The sequence below is a fragment of the Rattus norvegicus genome, chromosome 12 (genome assembly GCF_021556685.1).
Source record: "Rattus norvegicus strain SHRSP/BbbUtx chromosome 12, alternate assembly SHRSP_T2T, whole genome shotgun sequence".
NCBI classification, from domain to species: Eukaryota; Metazoa; Chordata; class Mammalia; order Rodentia; family Muridae; genus Rattus; species Rattus norvegicus.
In genome coordinates, this window is record NC_141545.1 from 27504192 (window position 1) to 27526148 (window position 21957).

Genomic DNA, 21957 nt, shown 5'->3' on the forward strand with positions numbered 1-21957 from the left:
CTGGGCAAACCAGGATGTAGCCAGGCTGAGCCTTTCTTGCACGCCTCTACCCACCCTGCAACGCTCACACCCTGTCCCCACCTCTCCACGCGGCCAAGAACAGATGCTGGGCATCCCCTAGTGTCACTGGCTAGAAGCAGGGCTCTCCCACGCTCGGACCCACCCACCTGAGCCCCACAGGGGCTGATAGCACTTTGCTGAAGTGAAGACCCCCTAGATCTTGTAGGAGGGGTCGATCCCCACCCAGCTCTTCAGGTCACATGGTCTGCGGCGGGCCCCACGGATGGGTCACGTGACGGCGGCGCAGTGTTGCCTAGGCAGCGGCTGCGGGCGGAAAGAGGGAGGGGGCCGGTCCTCCGCCCTGGCCCGGCTGCCGGGCCACCCGGCCCCGACACAGACGCTAGCCACGAGCCGGAGCGGAGAACTGGAGCCAAGCGCGCTGAGGGCTAGCCAGCCAGGGTGAGTGCTCAGCGGCGGCGAGAGCGTCCATCTGCGTCTCGGGAGGGTCTGAAGGAGAACAGGAGAGGGTCCCCTTCTAGCTAAGGGGCGTGAGGAAATTGGATCAGGGACACCGGACAGGAGGAGATGGAGCTTCTTCCTGGGTAGGCATGGCATGGAGAGAAAGGGACAGGATGATAAGAGGCAGAGGGGTAGCCGGGTGACCTAAATCCCTTGACATCCTTGGTACGGTGCAGTGTCAGAAGACTTCAATCATCGGGCTGCCAGCTGATTCTCAGGTCCCTAGAGTATAGGACAAGGATGCAGGTGGCTGGTTTTGGCAGGCCGCTGCCACCTCTCAGGCGCCTGGGTGACAAGACACAGTTCCTGTGCCCCAGATGTTTGGAGGAAGTTAAAACAGGCAGACTCCATAGCCTGCTGCCTGGGACAGTTTAAAACAAACCTGGCAAGAGAAAGGCTGTCTAACAGTCTCGCCGGCTTTTTTCTATCAGACCTAATCGTTCTACTGCTTATTTTTAAAAGAATAATAATAATAATTAATAATAATAATAATAACAACAACAATAATAAAGGTTCAGTCTGCCTAGTACTCTTAGAGCTGGTGATGTCTGACACATGTGGGCTCCATCTTGTCTCGCTGCTCGCCGCTCCCCCTCCAGCCTTGGAGTTTGTAGGCCAGACACTGCTCCTCCCCATGGGGCAAGGGTTGGACCAAGATAGTTCCTCAGAGTGTAAGGAATGGATTTGCGGTGGAAATCCTACGATCCCAGTGCTCAGGAGATGATGTGAGACAATCCCAAGTTCCAAGCCAGCCTGGGCTCCACAGCAAGACCCTGCCTCAAAACAAAACCAAAAATAGAAAGGGAGTCAGTAGGGAGCTGCAGATGTAGCTCGGTTAGTAGAAAATTTACCTAGCGTGCAGGAAACCCTGGTTCAATCCCGAGCCCCATGTAAATCAGGTATGTGATCACAGCCCTCGGTGCGTCCAGAGTTCAAGGCTATGTTTGGTTACAGTTTTGGTTGGAGGCTGACCCGGTCTACATAAGGCCTTATCCAAAAGAGAAGGAAAGAGGGAAGGAGCTGGGTGGTAATGACAGCTCAGAGGTAGAGGTGGATGGATCGCTGAGTTTGGGGTCAGCCTGGTCATAGAACAAGTTCTAGGACATCCAGAGGGTGCAAAAAAAAAACAAAAGTTAGGGGCTGGGGATTTAGCTCAGTGGTAGAGCGCTTACCTAGGAAGCACAAGGCCCTGGGTTCGGTCCCCAGCTCCGAAAAAAAAAAAAGAACCAAAAAAAAAAAAACAAAAAACAAAAAACAAAAAAACAAAAGTTAAAATGAAGAAGAGGAGGAGGAGGAAGAAGAGGAGGAAGAAGAGGAGGAGGAAGAAGAGGAAGAGGAGGAGAAAAGAGCATGAATTTGAGCCTCCTGGGCTAGTACAGGGGAAGAGAGAGTGCCTGTCCGTATAAGACTTGCTGGCCTATCAGGATTCAGCTGGAGGCAGATAGCCCTCCATGCCCACCCCTAGTCACTCCCACTCCCGGGCTACCCTACCTCAGCTGCACTCTCAGACCGGAACCCAGGGGCCTTCCTCATTTGAGGTCCCCCAGGGAAACCACCTTCTTCACATTATGAATCCTTTCCTTCCTTTGATCCCCTGGAACTGGAGTCACAGACAGTTGTTTGCCATGTGGATGCTGGCAATGGAACCTGGGTCCTCTGGAAGAGCAGCCAGTGCTCTAACCACTGAGCACCGCCCCTCTCCCCCAAGCCATCTCCCTGGGTGAAAGATAGTCTATCCCCAAGAGACTTGGCAATACCTGACTTCCCGTTGCAGTCTACCATCGTGTCCCTGTGCTCTGGCACTGCTGAAGAAAGTCCAGCATAGTCCTACTGTCTGTCTGCAACTAGCCCTGTTGTCCCAGTCCCCAAGAGTCTTCTATCTCCTTGTCTTCAAGCAACCAAGCTCCCTGCTCGATTCTCTGGAGGATGAGAGCCTTCCTAAACATGGCTTCAACTTCCTATTTCTCAGAACCCTCTCTGTGGGCAACAGCTTGTCTCGGAGAGAGGCTCTGTTTTGGTTCTGTGTCTATGTGGGGGCGTGTGCACATGAGTACAGGTGCCTTTCGAGGCCACAAGAGGGCAGTAGACCTCCTGGAGCTTTTTAAGTTGTAAGTTGTTTAACTGGGATTCCGGAAACCTGACTCTGGTCCTTTGTAAGGGTAGTATATTATTTTACTCTCTACACCACTTCTACTGAGCAAAGGGTCTGTCTAGGACACGTTGCCTTTTCTACCCATTTCCAGATGCCCCAGTGTTAGGCTTGCTTGTGACAGGTAGTGAGCCCTTCTGTTACCACCTGACCACAGGCAGGGAGCTAACCAGAGAAGCATGTTTCTTGCTTCTATGGCTCCCCTATCGGGCATTTCTTTGAAGGTCGAGATTCTCTCTCTTGTGGGATTTTGGTTTGGTTTGGATTTTCACCTCATCCTACATGGCTTGGTCCTGGAAATCTGACTGGAGCAGCAAGGGAGTGAAGGAGGGACGGACACACAGACATGGGTACAGGAAGGCTGGGATTAGGTGGTCCATGCTCACTGTGATGGAGTAGTACGAACGATACAATAACCCAGGACCTCAGTGAGTTTATTATGTACAGTACATGGAGAGCTGCTCAGGAGGATGTCTCTGTAAGGGTGTGGCCACATCTTTGTCCCTTACCCTAGTGATGTCCCCAAAGCTGCAGAACCTGAGAAGTAGCTGGCAGCCTCAATCTCTGTCCTCTGACACTGCACCCTAGCAAGGGTGTTAAAGGGATTGAGTTTACCTGGCCACCACCTCCCTGGTTGCTTCACCCTGGAGGAGGAAACTGCAGTTGTCAGTTTGTGCACACTGCTCAATCCTATATAAACTCTCCTTGGATCAGAGAAAGCCCTTGCCATGCCTCAGAGCCTCACCTGGCGGAAGGCATTGCCAGTTCCCACGGGTCTGAGGCCTTGGCCTTTGTCAATAAAACACACTGACTCCAGGCTTGTGGCTCACCATAATTTTTTGTTTGAGTTTGGAGGTTTTGCTTGCTTGTTTGCTTTTGAGACAGAATTTCCTACAGCCTAGACTGAGCTAGAGTATATAGCAGAAGATGGCTTTGAACTCCTAATCCTCCTAACTCCATCGAGTTTTACACCAAGCTGGGAATCCAACCTTTTACCTCTGAGCCACGCCCCCAGCCCCTCACTGGGGGATTCTAGGCAGGGGCTCTACCACTGAGCCACGCCCCCAGGCCCTCACTGGGGGATTCTAGGCAGGTGCTCTGCCACTGAGCCACGCCCCCAGCCCCTCCCTGGGGGATTCTAGGCAGGGGCTCTACCACTGAGCCACGCCCCCAGCCCCTCACTGGGGGATTCTAGGCAGGGGCTCTACACTGAGCCACGCCCCCAGCCCCTCACTGGGGGATTCTAGGCAGTGCTCTACCACTGAGCCACGCCCCCAGTCCCTCACTTGGGATTCTAGGCAGCTGCTCTACCACTGAGCCACGCCCCCAGCCCCTCACTGGGGGATTCTAGGCAGGGGCTCTACCACTGAGCCACGCCCCCAGCCTCTCCTTTACCTTTGATGCCTAAGCATGAGAGCATCCGCTGAGGGAAGTAAAGTTGTTTTTCACAGTTTTTTTTTCTCCCTTTCTATCCTCTCTCCTATCCCCCCTCCTGCCGCCCCCGAGACTGCAGTCTTATTTCTGTGTTGTACGGGTAGGAAAGAAAAGAAAAAGTTCATTTCCAAATTGTGACATGTTCAATCATTTGGAGCTAACTTATGGGGTGATGAGAAGTATTTGTCTGAGTCTTCTCCAAGGGAGGAGACACCTTTGGCTGCAGGTGGTGACATGTGACCCCAGTCCTCAAGTTGGCATTCTTATAAACAGACCTAGAAGCCTTGTATGGTGGCTCAGGCCAGTGATGGGCAGATCATTGTGGAACTGGAACATATGGATGCTACTTAGCGAGGTTAAGGCCAGCCAGAGTTAGTGAGACCCTGTCTCTTACACATATGCACAGAAACAACCATGTCGGGCAGCGGTGGCTCACACCTCTAATCCCAGGATTCAGGAGGCAGATGCTTCCCTGATTCATGGCCAGCCTGATCTACAGAATGAGTTCCGGGACAGCTGGGGCTACACAGAAAAACAAACAAACAAAAAAGAAGCGAAGGTAGTTGTTTTCAGTGGCTGTCCCCTCGAGGGACTTGACTGAACACAGAACAGTTCCTTGGGGACCCTTGTTGTTGGCGATGACAGCTGAGGTTTCTACAGCTTGCCTGAGAACAAGGAGGAAGGCAGGACAAAGGACCCTTCCGGTTGCTGTCTTCCTTTATGGTCCTCTTAGGTGTATGACATGGTGTGTCGAGGGGCACTTCCTTCACCGCTGACCCTCATAAACACCCTAGCCTCTTATGGGACCATGGACTCTATCCTAACGTTTTGTTTCTTAGTCTGTCTCTCCCTCGTTTCTTTCCCTCCGGTTTCTGTCTCTTTTAAATTGCGTTGCTTGTTTTGCTGTATGCCACAGCACGCCTGTTAGGATCAGAGGACAATTTTCAGGAGTCAGTTCTCTCTGTCCACCTTTTGGGCCCCAGGGGTGGAATACTGGTCCCTGGATTGATGGCAATCTCCTTACCTCCAAGATATTTCACTAGTGCGTGTTCTCTTCCTCTCTCCCTCCTTCTCTTCCCTCATACACACACATGCGCACACATACACATACACACACACACGCACATACACACACATGCTCATGCTACACACACACATGCACTTACACACACATGCTCATGCATACACACACATGCACATACACACACATGCTCATGCACACACACATGCCATACACACACATGCTCATGCACACACACACACTCTCATGCACACACTCACACACACACTCTCATGCACGCACACACACAAACACACACGCACATACACACACATGCTCATGCATACACACACACATGCACTTACACACACGTGGTCATGCACTCACACACACATGCTCATGCACACACACACGCTCATGCACACACACACGCTCATGCACACACTCACGCACACACACAAACACACATGCACATGCTCACACTCATCTCACGCACGCAAGTTTCACTCTGCAGCCTACACTGGCCTGAAGCTCTCACTCGTCCTGACTCAGCCTCCATGGGGCGAGAGGCGACAGGCCTTTATCACCACCTGCCTGGCTACAGTTTTCTAACAGCCTCAGGGAAGCTTTTCGTGGGGCCTGGTGGCCCTGAACACTGGAGCTATTGTCTGATGCCAAGCCAGCCACAAGGTACCTTTGCCCTTCAGGCTTGTCCTGGAGCGATTACTCAGCTGGCTCCCACCCGCAGTGCGCCACCACAGGCTACCCTGAAAGAAACCATACCAGTCTTTGCTTAGAATTAGTGAAGATTTGGGTTTAGACATCTTTTTTTCTTTTTAAGATTTATTTTTTGTTGTGTGTGGGTATATGCACATGAATGCAAGTACCACAGATGTCCGATTCCCCTGGAGCTGGGCTTATACATCGTTTGTAAACTGCCTGAGGTGGATGCCGAGAATCAGCTCAGGCCCTCAGGAATGCAGTATGTATGTTCTCTTAACCACTGAGCCATCTCTGTGGTCCCCAGTGCCTACTTAAAAAGCTGGACACGAGGACCTGCCTGTAATCCCAGCACTGCGGGGCAGAGATGGGAGTGTCCTGGGAACTTGAGAGCCTGTCTAAAAAGTAAGGTGGAGAGCATAGACACACACACACCCACATATACATATAGACACTCTCACACACACACACTCACACACACATACACAGACACTCACACTCACATACACGCAAGACACTCACACACACACAGACACTCACACTCATACACTCTCACACACACACATATACATACGCACATGTACACACACATACACAACACCATACCTCACAGCACAGCATGACCTCCAATTTTATATCCACCTGTCTCAGCTCACTCTTGATTTTCACTTTGCTAAAGGGTTTCCATTGCAGCCTGGGTGTAGTTCAGCTTATAAAGCGACTGTAGGTGGTGACTCATCACGACTCTGATTAGATTGGAGAAGCTAGTAGCTGCTGAGAAATATCCCTCACTCACGTGGAAAGCAGCTCTGGGTCTTCAGGGACCTTGTGTTCAAGAGTCCAGTAAGCAAACCTTCAATCCCACCTAAACCAGAAGCTGAGGCAGGAGGCTCAACCTGAGTAACTTACCAAAACTCTGCCTCAAAATAAAAGCTAAACAAAGGAAAAAGGGAACAGAAGGGCAGGACGGTTGGTTCAGTAGAGAGCACTGACTGCTCTGCCAGAGCATCCCATTCCATCTTCAGTACCCACATGGCAGTTCACAGCCATCTGTCCCCTTCTGGCCTCCCTTGGGCACCACATATGTACATGGCAAGCAGACACACATGCTAGCAAATGAGAGAGGGGAGGGGAGGAGATTGAGATCAGTTGAGCAGATAGTGTACCTCATGCTTTCCTAGAATCCCCCAGTGAGGGGCTGGGGGCGTGGCTCAGTGGTCAGCCCCGCCTAGAATCCCCCAGTGAGGGGCTGGGGGCGTGGCTCAGTGGTAGAGCCCCTGTCTAGAATCCCCCAGTGAGGGGCTGGGGGCGTGGCTCAGTGGTAGAGCCCCTGCCTAGAATCCCCCAGTGAGGGACTGGGGGCGTGGCTCAGTGGTAGAGCCCCTGCCTAGAATCCCCCAGTGAGGGGCTGGGGGCGTGGCTCAGTGGTAGAGCCCCTGCCTAGAATCCCCCAGTGAGGATCTGGGGGCGTGGCTCAGTGGTCAGCCCCGCCTAGAATCCCCCAGTGAGGGACTGGGGGCGTGGCTCAGTGGTAGAGCCCCTGCCTAGAATTTCCCAGTGAGGAACTGGGGGCCTGGCTCAGTGGTAGAGCATCTTCCTGGAGTTCCCCACTGACAGGCTGAGGCATAGCTTAAAGGAAGATCACTTGTCTAGAATCTGCCAAGAAGCAATGGATTCTTGGCAAGCACTGTACTGCAGAGCCCCGTTCCACCGCCAGCACCCTGGCTCTTTCTGAGTGGGTCAGTTCCCTGATCCGTGAAGACTGTCAGTCAGGGCAGTCAGTGGGTACTTTCTGTTAAACTTTGAAATCCAGTCACACAAAATAGGTCCCATCATGAGTCAAATTTACAGAGCAACTGCGTGGCCATGGTGGTGCCTGGTATTGCATACCTGACCCTCCTCTGCCGAGAGCTCTGTGTTCTGTCTTGCAAGGCTGCCTTAGTGACCAGAGCTCCATACCCAAGCTACTTTTGAGCCCTTGCCTCTGCCATTGGACTTGGAAGCCAAGCATAATGGCGCAGGCCTGTAATTCCAGCACTCAAGACGCCAAGACGCTGAGGTAGGGTCATGAGTTTGAGGCCAGCCTAGCCTAGAGCAAGCTATTATCTCAAAACAGAACACAAGGCTGGGGAGATGAGTCAGTCATAAAGCGCCTGCTGTGTACGCGTGAAGGCCTGAGTCCAGGTCCCGGCATCAGGCATTCTGCACCTGTAATGCCCGTGCTCAGGAGGCAGAGGCAGGAGGACACCTGGGACTGCACAGATGGCCAGGTTAGCCAAGTTGGCAGAGTCCAGATTCAATGGACTTTCTCAATTATCAATTGGAGTCTGACGGAAGAAGACACACAGTGTCAGCCTCTGGCTTTTGTCTGCACAGGTACCAAACACGTTCACTCGTACACATAAAATGCAGCACACAAGCACACACATGCGCATGCTTCTAAGATTTCTATTTAACAAACAGAACAACACAGATGCTAGCGATGTAGCTTGGTTAGAAGGTGTCCACCTAGCGTACTACAGGCCTCGGGTTTCATGCTTGACCCTACCAAGCCCAAACCAGGGTGATGGTGCCCAGGCCTTTGTTCTCAGCCACTGAGGTGGTGGCAGCCGAGGGATCCTGTCATCATTGCCTCAGACCGATAGGTTCCTGGCCTACCTGGGCTCCACGAAACTGTGTCTCCAAACAGTAACAGGGGAATTTAGATTTTGGTTCTTTCTAGGGCTGGCAAGATGGCTTGGCAAGTAAAGGGGCTTGCTGCCAATTGTGAGAAGCTGAGTTTGATCTCAGGGAGCCACATGGAGGAAGGAGAGAGCCGACCCCTGCAGATTGTCCTCTCATACCCACTGCTACTGTGTCAGGGTGTGTGTGTGTGTGTGTGTGTGTGTGTGTGTGTGTGTGTGTGTCTGTCTGTGTGTCTGTGTGTGTCTGTGTGTGTCTGTGTGTGGTGTGTGTGTGTGTGTGCATGCTTACTCTCAACACACTCACAAATTAAAATAGACAAGAAAAGCATCTGGAGGGTTCAGGGCTCAGAGCTCTTCCCGACTTGCTGAAGACCCTTCATTCCCAGCGCCCACACGGTGTCTCACAGCCACTTGTAATTCCAGTCCCAGGGCGTCGTCTTGCACCAGTGACACATGCACACCTACGTACTTGCAGAGAAAGCACTCATGCATGTAGAATAGAGCAAATACATCTTTTTGTTTCGTTGTTTTCGTTTTCAAGACAGGGTCTCTGTAGGTAGCCTTGGCTGTCTTGGAGCTCACGCTGTAGACCAGGCTGTCCTCGAATTCAGAAATCCGCCTGCTTCTGACTCCTGAGTGCAAGGATTAAAGGTGTGCACCACCACCACCAGGCTTTTAAAAAGGTAGACAAAACCGGAACCAAAGCATGGGGCTGCTGAGGTGTCCTCGGTGTTACAGATGTTTGCCGAGCAGTCACAGGGAATTGAGTTCAGGTCCCAGCAGCCACCTAACAAGTCGGGCTTCCTACCCGTGTCTGTAACTGCAGCTTTGAGCAGGGCAGACCCAGAAGAACACTGGAGGCGGGGCACTGACTGGATCCCAGCTTGGTGGAGCGGAGCGAGCCCTTGCTTGAAAAAAAGACCCTGGAAGGAGTAGGCAGTGTAGACAAGGATACCCTATGCCCTCTTCTGACCCCTATATGTGTGCAGGCTCATGTGCACATGTGCATATATACTCACACAGGCATGCACACGTACCATCACACACACACATAAAGAAACGCAATGTATCTTAAGACACAGAACTACAAAAGGCCGCAGACTCTGGTTTTTGCACAAGGACCGTCTAAGGTGCTCCAGAATATCACGTTCCTTCTTCCTCCAGCCTGGTCCCCACCATGAGTGCCGAGCTCAATGTGCCCATGGACCCCTCTGCCCCCGCCTGCCCTGAACCCGGCCACAAGGGCATGGATTACCGAGACTGGGTCCGACGCAGCTACCTGGAACTGGTCACATCCAACCACCACTCGGTGCAGGCCCTGTCCTGGAGGAAGCTGTACCTGAGCAGGGCCAAGCTGAAGGCCTCCAGCCGGACCTCTGCCCTCCTGTCCGGCTTTGCCATGGTGAGTGCGGGGACTGGGGAGGGGGACAGGGCAAGAGTAGCCCCAGCAAATGTGTTTCCTGAGGTCTTGCAGGGCTCCAGGACACTTCCTCTCCAGGTCACGACTATAAACCCAGGGCTCAAAAGAAGCCGGATTCAGCTCAGCCAATAAGGTGCTTGCCACACAAACGTCAGGACCTGAGTTCACTCGCCAGACCCACAGTGGAAGGAGAGGTCTGAGGATGGAAGCTCGTGAAAATGAGACCTCTGCAAGATGTGTGCACCTGCACTCGTACTGACGTGACACACCCAGGTGCACACACACACACATACACACACTCACACACACACTCACACACACATACTCACACACACTCACACAACACACACACTCTCACCCACACACACACTCACACAACACACACACACTCTCACCCACACACACACACATACACACTCATACAACATACACACTCACCCACACACACTCACACACACACATACACACACATACAACACACACACTCACCCACCCACACCCACACACTCACACAACACACACACACATACACACATACATGCACACACACTCACTCTCATCCAAACACACTCTCACCTACACACACACTCACACAACATACTCACACATACACACATGCACACACTCACACACATGCACACACATACACACACTCACACATACATACACTCACACACATGCAAACACTCACACACATACATACATTCACACACACACACTCACACAACACACACGCTCACCCACACACACACTCACCCACACACACACACACACACTCACACAACACACACTCTCACCCACACACACACACTCACACAACACACTCACACATACACACACATACTCACATGCACACACACTCACACACTCTCACCCCTACACACACGCTCATACAACACACTCACACATACATACATGCACACACACTCACACACTCTCATCCAAACACACTCTCACCCACACACACACACTCACACAACATACTCACACATACACACATGCACACACTCACACACACTCACACACATGCACACACATACACACACTCACACACACTCACACATACATACACTCACACACATGCAAACACTCACACACATACATACATTCACACACACTCACACACACGCAAACACACACACACACTCACACACACACACAGTTAATTTTTAAATAGTAAAGAGCTGGAGGGATTCCTCAGCAGTTACAGTGTTTGTAAGCCTGAGGACCAGGGTTCAGATCCCAGAGACCCACGCAAGTGCAGATAAGCGGGGGTGGCTGTTAGGAACTCAGCCTTAAAGGGCAGACACAGAAAAGATCCTCAGAGCAAACTGGCTCCCAGGAATGCCAGACATATTGGTGAGCTCCAAGTTTGCTTGAGAGACCCCGCCTCAATGAAAAATTTGGAAGAGCGATGGAGGATGATTCCAGATATCAGCCTCATGCCTCCTCATGCATGTGCACCCACATACATAGACATGTACAAACACACATACAAGCACACACACCCATGTTCACCACACACACAAATGAGGGGTGGGGGTGGATAGCACCCAAGAGCAAATCCTGAGGTCCATCTCTGGCCTGCACATGAACGTGGACAGGGACAAATTTGTGCACACTCATACATGAACACACACACACACCAAAAACACCAACATAAATAAAATAACCAACGTTCAAGAGGGAGAGACAGACAAATTTCTCTAAATTCAAAGCTAACCTGGTATATATGTCCTGTCTCAAAAATAAAACAGCTTCAGGGAGCAGGGTTTACTGGAAGAGGCAGCATTTTGTGTTGTTTTTCTTCTGTCCCATCTCTGGCCTCACCCACGAGTTTGGGAATCCGAGGAACTCGAGCGGGAACTCGGGGATCTGTGGCAAGTGGCCAGACCAGCTGTGGCTGGAGATGCTGGCCAAGTGTGGCTGTCGCCTGCGCTTCTAGCCTGACTCCTGGCTGCTGCCAGTCTCTTAGTCACCCTGGGACAAGAGTCAGTCCTCTCTGCCCATGGACTTCAGAGTTCCTGCCCCACACCCCATAGGAAATCGGTCCAGGGGACAAGCCGTGAGGGTCCCACTGCTCAGTGGGGTGCCACTGGGTAGGGAGTGATTTACTTCAAGTCAAATAATTGTTTTTTTGTTTTGGCTTGGTTTTTATCTCCAGGCCACAGCCTCCATTATCAAACAAACAGCTGATGTGGCAGAAGCAAGCCAATTCTGTGAGAGTTAGACCCTCCACAGGGAGGACCAGGCTACCTACCTCTGAGCAGCACTTGAGTTTTTTTTGTTTCGTTTCCTTTATTTGTTACTAGAGATTGAACTAGGGGTCTTTGTATTTTCTATTTCCTTTCTTTTTTTGTTCTATGGGACCTTTTTCATCTTGATTTTCCCCTTTGTCCATTTGTGGTGTGTGTGTGTGTGTATGTGTGCGTGCATGCGTGTGTAGCATGTATACACGTGTGTGCACGTGCTCAGATTGCACATTATGTATGAACACGTGCATACAGAGGCCCAAGACTGAAGTTGAGAATCATGCCACTGTTCTCCCATCCTATTTATTGAGGCAGAGTCTCTTTTTTTTTTCGCTTTTCTCTCTTTGGGTGTTCTGCCTGCGTGTGTATCTCTGTGCCACGCGAGCACCTGGTTCTCGGGAAGGGTGGAATAGAGCTTCAGATCCTCGGAGTTAGAGTTGTAGGCAGTTGTGAGCCACCATGTGAGTGCTGGGAATCGAACCTGGGTCCTTTGGAAGAGTAGACGCTGCTTTTAACCACCGAGCATATTATCTCTACAGCCCCCAGAGACAGGGTCTCTCAATCAAACCCAGAGTCCATCGATACAGTCAGTCTTCCTTTTTTTTTTTTTTTTTTTCGGGGCTGGGGATCGAACCCAGGACCTTGCGCTTCCAGGCAAGCGCTCTACCACTGAGCCAAATCCCCAACCCCACAGTCAGTCTTCCTAACCAGCTGACTCTGCAGATCCTGTTTCCCCTTCCAGGGAATTGTATGTGGCCTACCACACCCACCTAGCACTTACATGGGTTCTGGGAATCCAAACGCTAGTCCTCAGGCTTCCTGTGCAATCATTTTAACCCCTAAGGAATCTCTCCGGCTCTAGGACCTTTTAAAAAATACTTGTGTGTCTGTGTGTAAATATTCACATACGTGTGTGCCGGTATGCACACATGCATATGCACCAGGAGCCCAGACACGGGCTAGGAGGAGGGTCTTAAAGCCCACTGTGACACAAGTGCCCCAACAAGGCTACACCCACTCCAACAAGGCCACACTTGCTCATAGTGGCACTCCCTGGGTCAAGCCTATTCAAACTACCAGAAGCATGCTTGGCTGTTGCCGGACCCCCAGCCATGTCCCTAGTATATATCATTTTCCCCAATGGCTTTATCATGCTAAGCTTGTATCTCAGTCAGTAGAATGCTTGCCTACCCTACAAGAGTCCCAGTACTGCATAACCCAGGCAGAGAGGTGCACACGTGCACCCCCAGCACGTGGAAGGTGGAGGCAGGAGGATCAGAAACTCAAACTCACCTCAGCTACACAATGAATTTAGTGCTCGCCTGGCCTACCAATCAGACCATGCTTCAGGAAAGACAGGAAAAAAAGCAATTGCCAGGTGCAGGGTCAGTGTGCAATGCACAGTCTCAGAATCACGAGCCTCCTGCCTAATTGTTGCAATTAAAAAGTCTACATCACCATGCCTGGCTTCAGAGCTCATTTAACCTCCGCCCCCCACCCCCAGGGCCTGCGGGGGAAGGTTACATACAGTTCATGTAGAGCATAGGGTCCAAAGGTGGCTTTGGTCTCTGACAGAACCTGGGACCCTTGGCGAAAGAGGCAGGTCAGACATCCAATACCAGCTATCACCACCACCAAGCTGGGAATCGGGCCCACTCTCTCCTGATGCTCTGTGAATCGGTTTGTGAGACTGGAGTTCAAAGATTGACAAAATGTCCACAGACTCCTCTGATGGCCAGTGACTTCAAGGGACAGAGAACTGTCACAGTCAGAAAGATCCAGGGGGCTGGCAGTGGGGATGGGGCTCTGCGGTCGAATGCCACTCAGCAGGCACAAGATGTGATGTCACATGCCTGTCAGCCCAGCTCTAGGGGCTGCAGCAGAAGGGTTGAGAGTTCAAGGCCCTGACTGTCTTGGAATTCGGTGAGGACCAGGCTGACCTTGAACTCACAGACCTGTCTGCCTCTGAATCTTGAGTGCTGGATTAAAGGCGTGCGCCACTTGAATGGACTTTCAAGCTCAATTTGAAGGAGCATGTATGAGACTTACTTCCTTTCCTTGTTTTTGAATTTTCAGACAGTCTCACCAGGTAGACAGGTTGTCCTTGAACACACTGTAGACCAGGCTGACTTCCAGCTTAGAGATTCTCCTGATCTGGCTTCCTGGTGTTTGGATTAAAGGCGGGCACTACTACACTCAGCTTCTTTTCTCCCTCACACGTGTGTGTGTGTGTGTGTGTGTGTGTGTGTGTGTCTGTCTGTCTGTCTGTCTGTCTGTCTGTCTCTCTGTCTCTCTGTATTTGTCTATGTATGTGTGTCTGACTGTGTGTCTGTCTGTATGAGTCTATGTGCCTGTGTCTGTCTGAGTGTATCTCTGTGTGTCTGTGTGTCTGTCTGTGTGTCTGTGTCTATGTGTCTGAGTGTATCTCTGTGTGCCTGTGTCTCTGCCTGTGTGTCTGTGTGTCTGTATATGTTTGGGTGTGTCTGTGCGTCTGCCTGTGTGTGTGTCTGTATGTGTTTGAATCTGTCTGTGTGTCTGTGTCTATGTGTTTGTGTGCCTGCTTGTGTGTGTGTGCGTGTGTGTATCTGTGTGTGTGTGTGTGTGTGTGTGTGTGTGTGTGTGTGTGTGTGTGTGTGTGTGTGGTGCTGATGATGGAGCCCAGGGCCCATGTATGTCTGTCAGGCAAGCTCTGTACGCCTGAGCTGCACCCCCGGCTTGGTCCCTTTCTCTGTGAGATGCGCGGAGCTCACTCCCATCTGCAGCTGTCGTTTTTGGATCCAGGCCTCGAGACCATTTGGCTCTTCCAACTTTGGAAGACTTTATAGTGTCTCACCCAAACGAAAGCTTATACCACTTGTGAGGTTTCCAGGCAGGTTCTGCGAATGATCAGACAGGGAGTGTGCATTCTGGAGACAGGGAGGGGAAGGTCTGGACATCATGGCAGCCTGCAGTGCGTAGACAGGCATGGAGGGAGGCCAAGGTCGTGCAGGTGACCGGGATTCCGTTGTGACCTTAGGCTGGCCGTGGCAGCCATGCTTTTGGTAATGATTCATTTCCCACTGTGTTCATGCAGTTCCTTTAGTACTGGCAGATGCTTCCGGAACCATAGGAAGAGACCTTTAAGAAACATCCTGGTACCCTTTGCATCGCTTCTGGAAGTTTCCTCTAGTATATGAAAATGCCCAGGGGAAGTGGCAGGAAGCAACCTGAATATTCACAGTAGAGGCAAGAGCAGAGTCAGGACCAGCAGACAAAGATGCTCACTGCCAAGTGCGATGTCCTGGCTTCAGTCCTGGAACCCACACTGTAGAAGGAAGAGAAGCTGCTCCTGCAGGTTTTCCTCCACATGCATAGGTGCACGTGCGCGCACACTCGCTCGCACGCACGCACACACACACACACGCACAAATAAATAAAATAAAAACTTTTTGAAAGAGGAAAGAAGGGGTTGGGGATTTAGCTCAGTGGTAGAGCGCTTGCCTAGCGAGCGCAAGGCCCTGGGTTCGGTCCCCAGCTCCGAAGAAAAGAAAAGAAAAAAAAAAAAAAAAAGAGGAAAGAAAAGTCATGAAGTGGAGCTGTGAACCAAGTGGGTTTTTCTCTCTACCGCCATTAAATCAGGCCCCCACTCAGACTTCGGGGCAGCTGGGAGACTTTGGTGGCCAAGGTTGAGGCCACATCAGGCAAGGATGAAGACAGGTGAGAGACAGGCACTTTCTTTTTTTTTTTTTTTTTTTGACAGGCACTTTCGTACACCAGCCTCTTCTGTCAGTGTCCCTCAGTGGATGTGCTGAGCAATTTCCCAGTCCAGCAGCAAGCGCTGGTGCCCAACCTTCAGCTCGTCATGTTCCTCCTCCTGATCTACAGTCCACTCATAGGTCTCCACATAAATATGGAGAAGCATGGTTCCTGGGTGGCCTTCCTCTGAAAACAGACACAAACTGCATGCTGCAGGCCCTGTGTCCTCCCTTTCCTTATTTATTTACTTATTTATTTTTGAGGTGTTGGAAATCCATAGACATGCTAGGCAAAACATATGTCTCTGGGGCTGGGGATTTAGCTCAGTGGTAGAGAGCGCTTGCCTAGGAAGCGCAAGGCCCTGGGTTCAGTCCCCAGCTCCGAAAAAAAGAATCAAAAAAAAAAAAAAAAAAACCATATGTCTCTGGGGGATTCTAGGCAGGGGTTCTACCACTGAGCCACACCCCCAGCCCCTCACTGGGGATTCTAGGCAGGGGCTCTACCACTGAGCCACACCCCCAGCCCCTCACTGGGGATTCTAGGCAGGGGCTCTACCACTGAGCCACACCCCCAGCCCCTCACTGGGGATTCTAGGCAGGGGCTCTACCACTGAGCCACGCCCCCAGCCCCTCACTGGGGGATTCTAGGCAGGGGCTCTACCACTGAGCCACGGCCCCAGCCCCTCACTGGGGGATTCTAGGCAGGGGCTCTACCACTGAGCCACGCCCCCAGCCCCTCACTGGGGGATTCTAGGCAGGGGCTCCACCACTGAGCCACGCCCCCAGCCCCTCACTGGGGGATTCTAGGCAGGGACTCTACCACCAAACCACATTCCAGCCTTCCTGCCTTTTAATGATTTTTGTTTCCTTAGAGTCCTCTCTTAAAAAAAAAAAAAGAGAAACACCCAAAACAAACATAACAACAAAAACCAGTAGAATCCCATGGGGGAGGGCTGGGGGCGTGGCTCAGCAGCGAAACCCTTACCTAGAATGTCTAGCCCACCCTGCTATACCCAACTGATGGCCATGGTGGGATGCATCCCTGCCTGCCTGACCCAACTACTGCTGTGCCCACAGGTGGCCATGGTGGAGGTGCAGCTGGAGACCAAGTACCAGTACCCTCAGCCCCTGCTCATCGCCTTCAGCGCCTGCACCACGGTGCTGGTAGCCGTGCACCTATTTGCCCTGCTCATCAGCACATGCATCCTGCCCAACGTGGAAGCCGTGAGCAACATCCACAACCTCAACTCCATCAGCGAGTCGCCGCACGAGCGCATGCACCCGTACATCGAGCTTGCCTGGGGCTTCTCTACCGTTCTGGGCATCCTGCTTTTCCTGGCTGAGGTGGTCCTGCTCTGCTGGATCAAGTTCCTCCCAGTGGATGCCAAGGATCAGCCAGGCTCGCATAGCCACACGGGCTGGCAGGCTGCTCTGGTGTCCACCATCATCATGGTACCTGTGGGTCTCATCTTCGTGGTCTTTACTATCCACTTCTACCGCTCCCTGGTGCGACATAAGACAGAGCGCCACAACCGTGAGATCGAGGAACTGCACAAGCTCAAGGTGCAGCTGGATGGGCACGAGAGAAGCCTACAGGTGGTGTGAGGGACGGAGGCCTTTGTGGTTTGATACCAGCCTGCACCGGAGAGCAACCCTCAGGCCACCACGCAGCCGGTAGGAGTAGCCAAGGGGGCTGCATGAGATCCGCCACGCATCACAAGAGCCACAGTGGGGATTGCTACACAGACTGCCCAGATGCTGCTCCAATAACTCCATACTCCTGTCCTCGCATGAATCAGGGTCCGAAAGGAGTGAGAACAGCATCCATTTCATCATGGAGGCCAGAAGAAAAAACACAACCACGTGGCCCTGGGGACTTCCTGGTCCAAACAGATCAGAGAGCACTGGAGATCTCAGACATCTGGACCTTGTGATTGGCAGGGTAGGACGGCGAATTCCCAAAGCCTGCTGTGAGGCTGGGCTCCAGTGGGACATCGCAGTGCTAGGGAGGTGGAGGAGGGTAGACCAGATGTTCTCTGCTACATGGTGAGTTTGAGGCTACCTGAAACAGTCAGACACATGCACATGCATGCACAAGAGCAGACACAAACGTACATATGCACACACTCACACACACACACACACACACAGAATAGGCTGCTTGAGAGTGCAGAGGTGGGCCCAGGGCTAGCACAGGACAGCATGGGTTGTGATAAGAGACAGGGATGTGGGGGTTGGGGATTTAGCTCAGTGGTAGAGCGCTTGCCTAGCAAGCGCAAGGCCCTGGGTTCGGTCCCCAGCTCCAGAAAAAAAAAAAAAAAGAGAGAGACAGGGATGTGTTAACTGATCTGTAGCTCAGGTTGGTTCCTTCCTCCCAACTCTGGAGAGGGTCACAGGGTGTTCAGGATCCTGGGGCACACAGCAGCTCAACACGGGTGACGGATACTGTTATTGGATCTGGGTTGCCTGGTCCTAGAGAGATGGTGCAGTGTGGGAGGCCTGGCATGATTGAGGAGAAATGTTCTAGAACCCCCCACCACAGGCTTGACGGAGGTCAGAGATGGACACACACACACACACACACACACACACACACACACACACACACACACACCATGAAGCAGACTCTCCCACACAGAGGTGTCCATCTCTTAGCTACAGACCTGAGCCAGCCACCCTTCCCCCCACCTAGACTGTGCCAACACAGGCAGGGGCACCATCTCAGAGGCCAGCCAGCTCAGCTCCCTTCTGTCTGTAGCCCCCAGATGTTGAGAGGATAAACTGTGGAGACTTCCTGTTTTTGCAAAGTGGTTAGGCCTGTGGCTAGCCCTGTGGTTAGGCCTATGGGCGTGGCAGGGAACAGCCCCAGCCTAATGTAGGCAGGCCATGGGCAGAGAAGGGGAGACCTCAACACCCCATTGCTGGGCTCTCCATGCAGGGCCCTGCCCCATGCTTACACAGCTGTGCATGAGTTTGGCATTGTCACTACGGGCATCTGGCCCAGCTGGTGTTGTCATGCATACCCTGCGGTACAGCAGCAGCTTGCGTGGGAGCCAACGCTCCCCCATTTCTGCAGCATTACCTAGGGGGGGCTGTGGTCTCTTACTCTGTATATAAATGGCCGCTGGGCTCCCATGAGCGCCATTTCCATTTCTTACAACAGCTTTTCTCTGGAGTCTGGATTTGGTGCCCATGGGATCCTGGAGGGCCCCACCACCATCCCGAGGTCTCTGGAAATGGGACATACTGCCAAGCCTAAACTTAACATGAAGAGGGCCCTGGGGAGCCTTGTGGAGATCTTCCTTGTAAGCTGTGACATCAGTGGAGAACTGGGACATGGTGTCTTGTGACTCCAGGGAAAACCCTCAGCCCCTGCAGACATCTGTCTGAGACCCCTTGTATATCAGATTTCTGTTTTCCTGGGGTCTTTTGGGAAGCCCAGCCTAGTTTGGTTTGTTTGTTTGGCAGAAGAATGCTAGAATCCTGGGTGGACGAGATGGCTTCAGTGGGTAAAGGCACTTGCCACCAAGCCTGGAGACCTGAGCTCCGCCCCCATCCTCTGACCCACACCCAAGTAAATATAATGAGAAAAAGAATTGATTATCAGAATCACCATAAGATGGTGTGCAGGCAGGGGGAAGGGAAGGTGACCTTTTGGAGTGAGCCGCTTCCCACTCGGGCACGTCCTGAAACGGCACTCATAAATCAAACATGGCCGGGTGTGTCTGTCATCTAAGCATTCAGGAGGCAGGAGGATCTAGAGTCCAAGTTCACAATGAGTTCTAGCTTGGGCTGGACAGATTTTGTATCAAAAAAAAGGGGTGCTGCAGATGGCCCCAGTAGTTAGGAATGCTTGCTGCTCTTGCAGAGGGCCAGAGTTCATCTCCCAGCACCTACATAGGGCAGCTTACGACTGCCTGTAAGTCAAGTCCTAGAGGATCCAACACCCTCTTCTGGCCTCTGCAGGCACCCACACAGATGTGCATGTACATATACGACATAAAAAGGGGATTCTTGTTGGGCTTTGGGTCCATTCCTTCTGCCTATTTTCTGAGGCCATTTGGTCCGGCACTTGGTGCAGTGTGTGACTCCCATTATCCCGTTAGTCTTCCTAGTGCCAAGCATGGGACAACCATCTGTGCATGAACATCTGCCCATGTGGTGACTCACAGGCAGGAGTCACAGGGCCACCCCACAGCACTGTCAGGAGTTGAAGGATAAGCCCTTACCGTGAACAGTGGCAGAAGCCAGTAGGCTCAAGGCTGGAAGTTTGGTTTCTGGAGGCATAACCTGATTTTGAATCCTGTTCTAACTGCAGCCACGTGGCTAGAACTACTGTGGGCCCCCTGGGGCCGGCACAGGCTTGCCCTAATTTCATCTATCCAAGATTCAGCCCTTCCTGGTGCTCAAGGGACCAGTGTCCTCAGACACACCAAGGCCCTTCCCAACATGGCCTCCTTGTACCCTTGGCCACAAAGTCTCCAAATTCAAGTGTTTCAACTTAAGAAACTGCAAAGGCAGACCATGATTGGTGTCTTGGTGTCTTTTGGGAAAGTCTACAGAAAATAAACTACAGGAGCGCAGAGGACTCAAGATTGTGCCACTATTTATTTCCGCAGTAAATAATTCCTTTCCTGTGTGTGGATTTTTTTTTTTTTAGCAGTTGCCCTGGGTTGAGCTGAATAAACTAATACAGCTTTTAAAACCTCTGTGCTCTTGAGAAGTGTGTACCATGGTTCAGAGGGGTCCATCCCAGTGCCTGCCACACTGCTGATCCCCAATCCTAGCATGGGGACTCTATCTGAAGCCTTTTACTGCTAGTCACTGCTCCACAGGGCCCGTCCAGGATGGAAAGCAGGCTTTTGGGACCCAAATGAGGTTCCTGTCAACTGGACCCCGGGAGAGCCTTCCTTTTGGCAACAGTGCCTCTTCCTGGCCTCCTTTCTGAAGGGGAGGGAGAAAGACAGGCTTAATGTGGGTGGCTGAGTTCACCAGAACCCATCTGGATGAGATCAGGTACATTTCACAAGCTTCTAGAAGAGGAGCCTATGAGGTGTTGGTCCCTTAGGTCTCTATAGCTACCATCCGGGCCACCCACTGGGGCCACCAACAAACAAGACACCCCAAACACTCCTTGGAAAAGTTGCCCAGATATATAAGCCCCTCCTGGGAAAGATTTTCTTCTTGGGGTGCATGAGTGCATGCGTGCGTGTGTGTGTGCATGTGTGTGGTGCATGCGTGCATGTGTGTATTTGTGTGTATGAGCATGTGCGTGTGTGTGTATGTGTGTGTGCATGTGTGCACATGGTGTGTGTGCATGAGTGCATATGTGTATGTGTGTGTGTCTGTGTGTGTGTGTGTGTGTGCGTGTGTGTGTACCTGATGTGCAGACCAGAGATCAACTTCAGGTGTCATTCTTCAGATACCAACTTTGGTTGAGACATGGTATCTCACTTGCCTGGGAATTCACCAGTTAGGCTGTTTGTATGACCAAGGAAGCCCAGGGGTCTTCCTGTCTCTGCCTCCCCAGTACTAAGACAAGCATATGCCAGTGTAAAGAGGCAATTCATGTCCTCATGTCACTTTACCGACACAGTCACCTCCTAGGAACTGTCAATTTCATGGCACTAACTGTAAAGTGCTCCCACAATTAGTGACCAATGGGCGACAGGCCCAGACCATTGTGGGCCTGGGTTCTATAAGAAAGCAGGCTGAGCAAGCCAGTAAGCAGCACCCCTCCATGGCCCCTGCATCAGCTCCTGCCTCCAGGTTCCTGCCCTGCATGAGTTCCAGTCCTGACTTCCTTCGGTGATGAACAGCAATGTGGAAGTGTAAGCCCAATAAACCCTCTCCTCCCCGGCTTGCTTCTTGGTCATGGTGCTTTGTCGCAGCACTAGAAACCCTAGCACACTCATGCTCTAGGACTTCAGCCAAGAGGCTGCTTGGAGTCAGGTGTACATGGCTCAGGGTAGGAAAATGTAGCCTAAGATGTAGACCTCAGCCCGGGTGAGAAACAGCATAGGCTGAAGCCAAAGTGGGGGAGGG

At 51.9% G+C, this 21957-nt stretch overlaps 1 protein-coding gene across 4 annotated transcripts; it reads left to right on the forward strand.

The window, feature by feature from the left end:
- The first annotated feature begins 283 nt into the window (after positions 1 to 283).
- On the forward strand, positions 284 to 20618 carry Orai2 (ORAI calcium release-activated calcium modulator 2). Of its 4 annotated transcripts, NM_001170403.1 has the most exon segments (3): positions 284 to 459; positions 9671 to 9908; positions 16990 to 20618. In NM_001170403.1, coding segments are annotated over 3 exon segments (942 nt in total). In that variant the 3' UTR covers positions 17518 to 20618.
- The last annotated feature ends 1339 nt before the right edge of the window (positions 20619 to 21957 follow it).

Excerpts from the sequence above, each read along its gene's own strand:
- Orai2 (XM_087578625.1), top strand. The coding sequence starts at position 16,996 with ATGGTGGAGGTGCAGCTGGAGACCAAGTACCAGTACCCTCAGCCCCTG.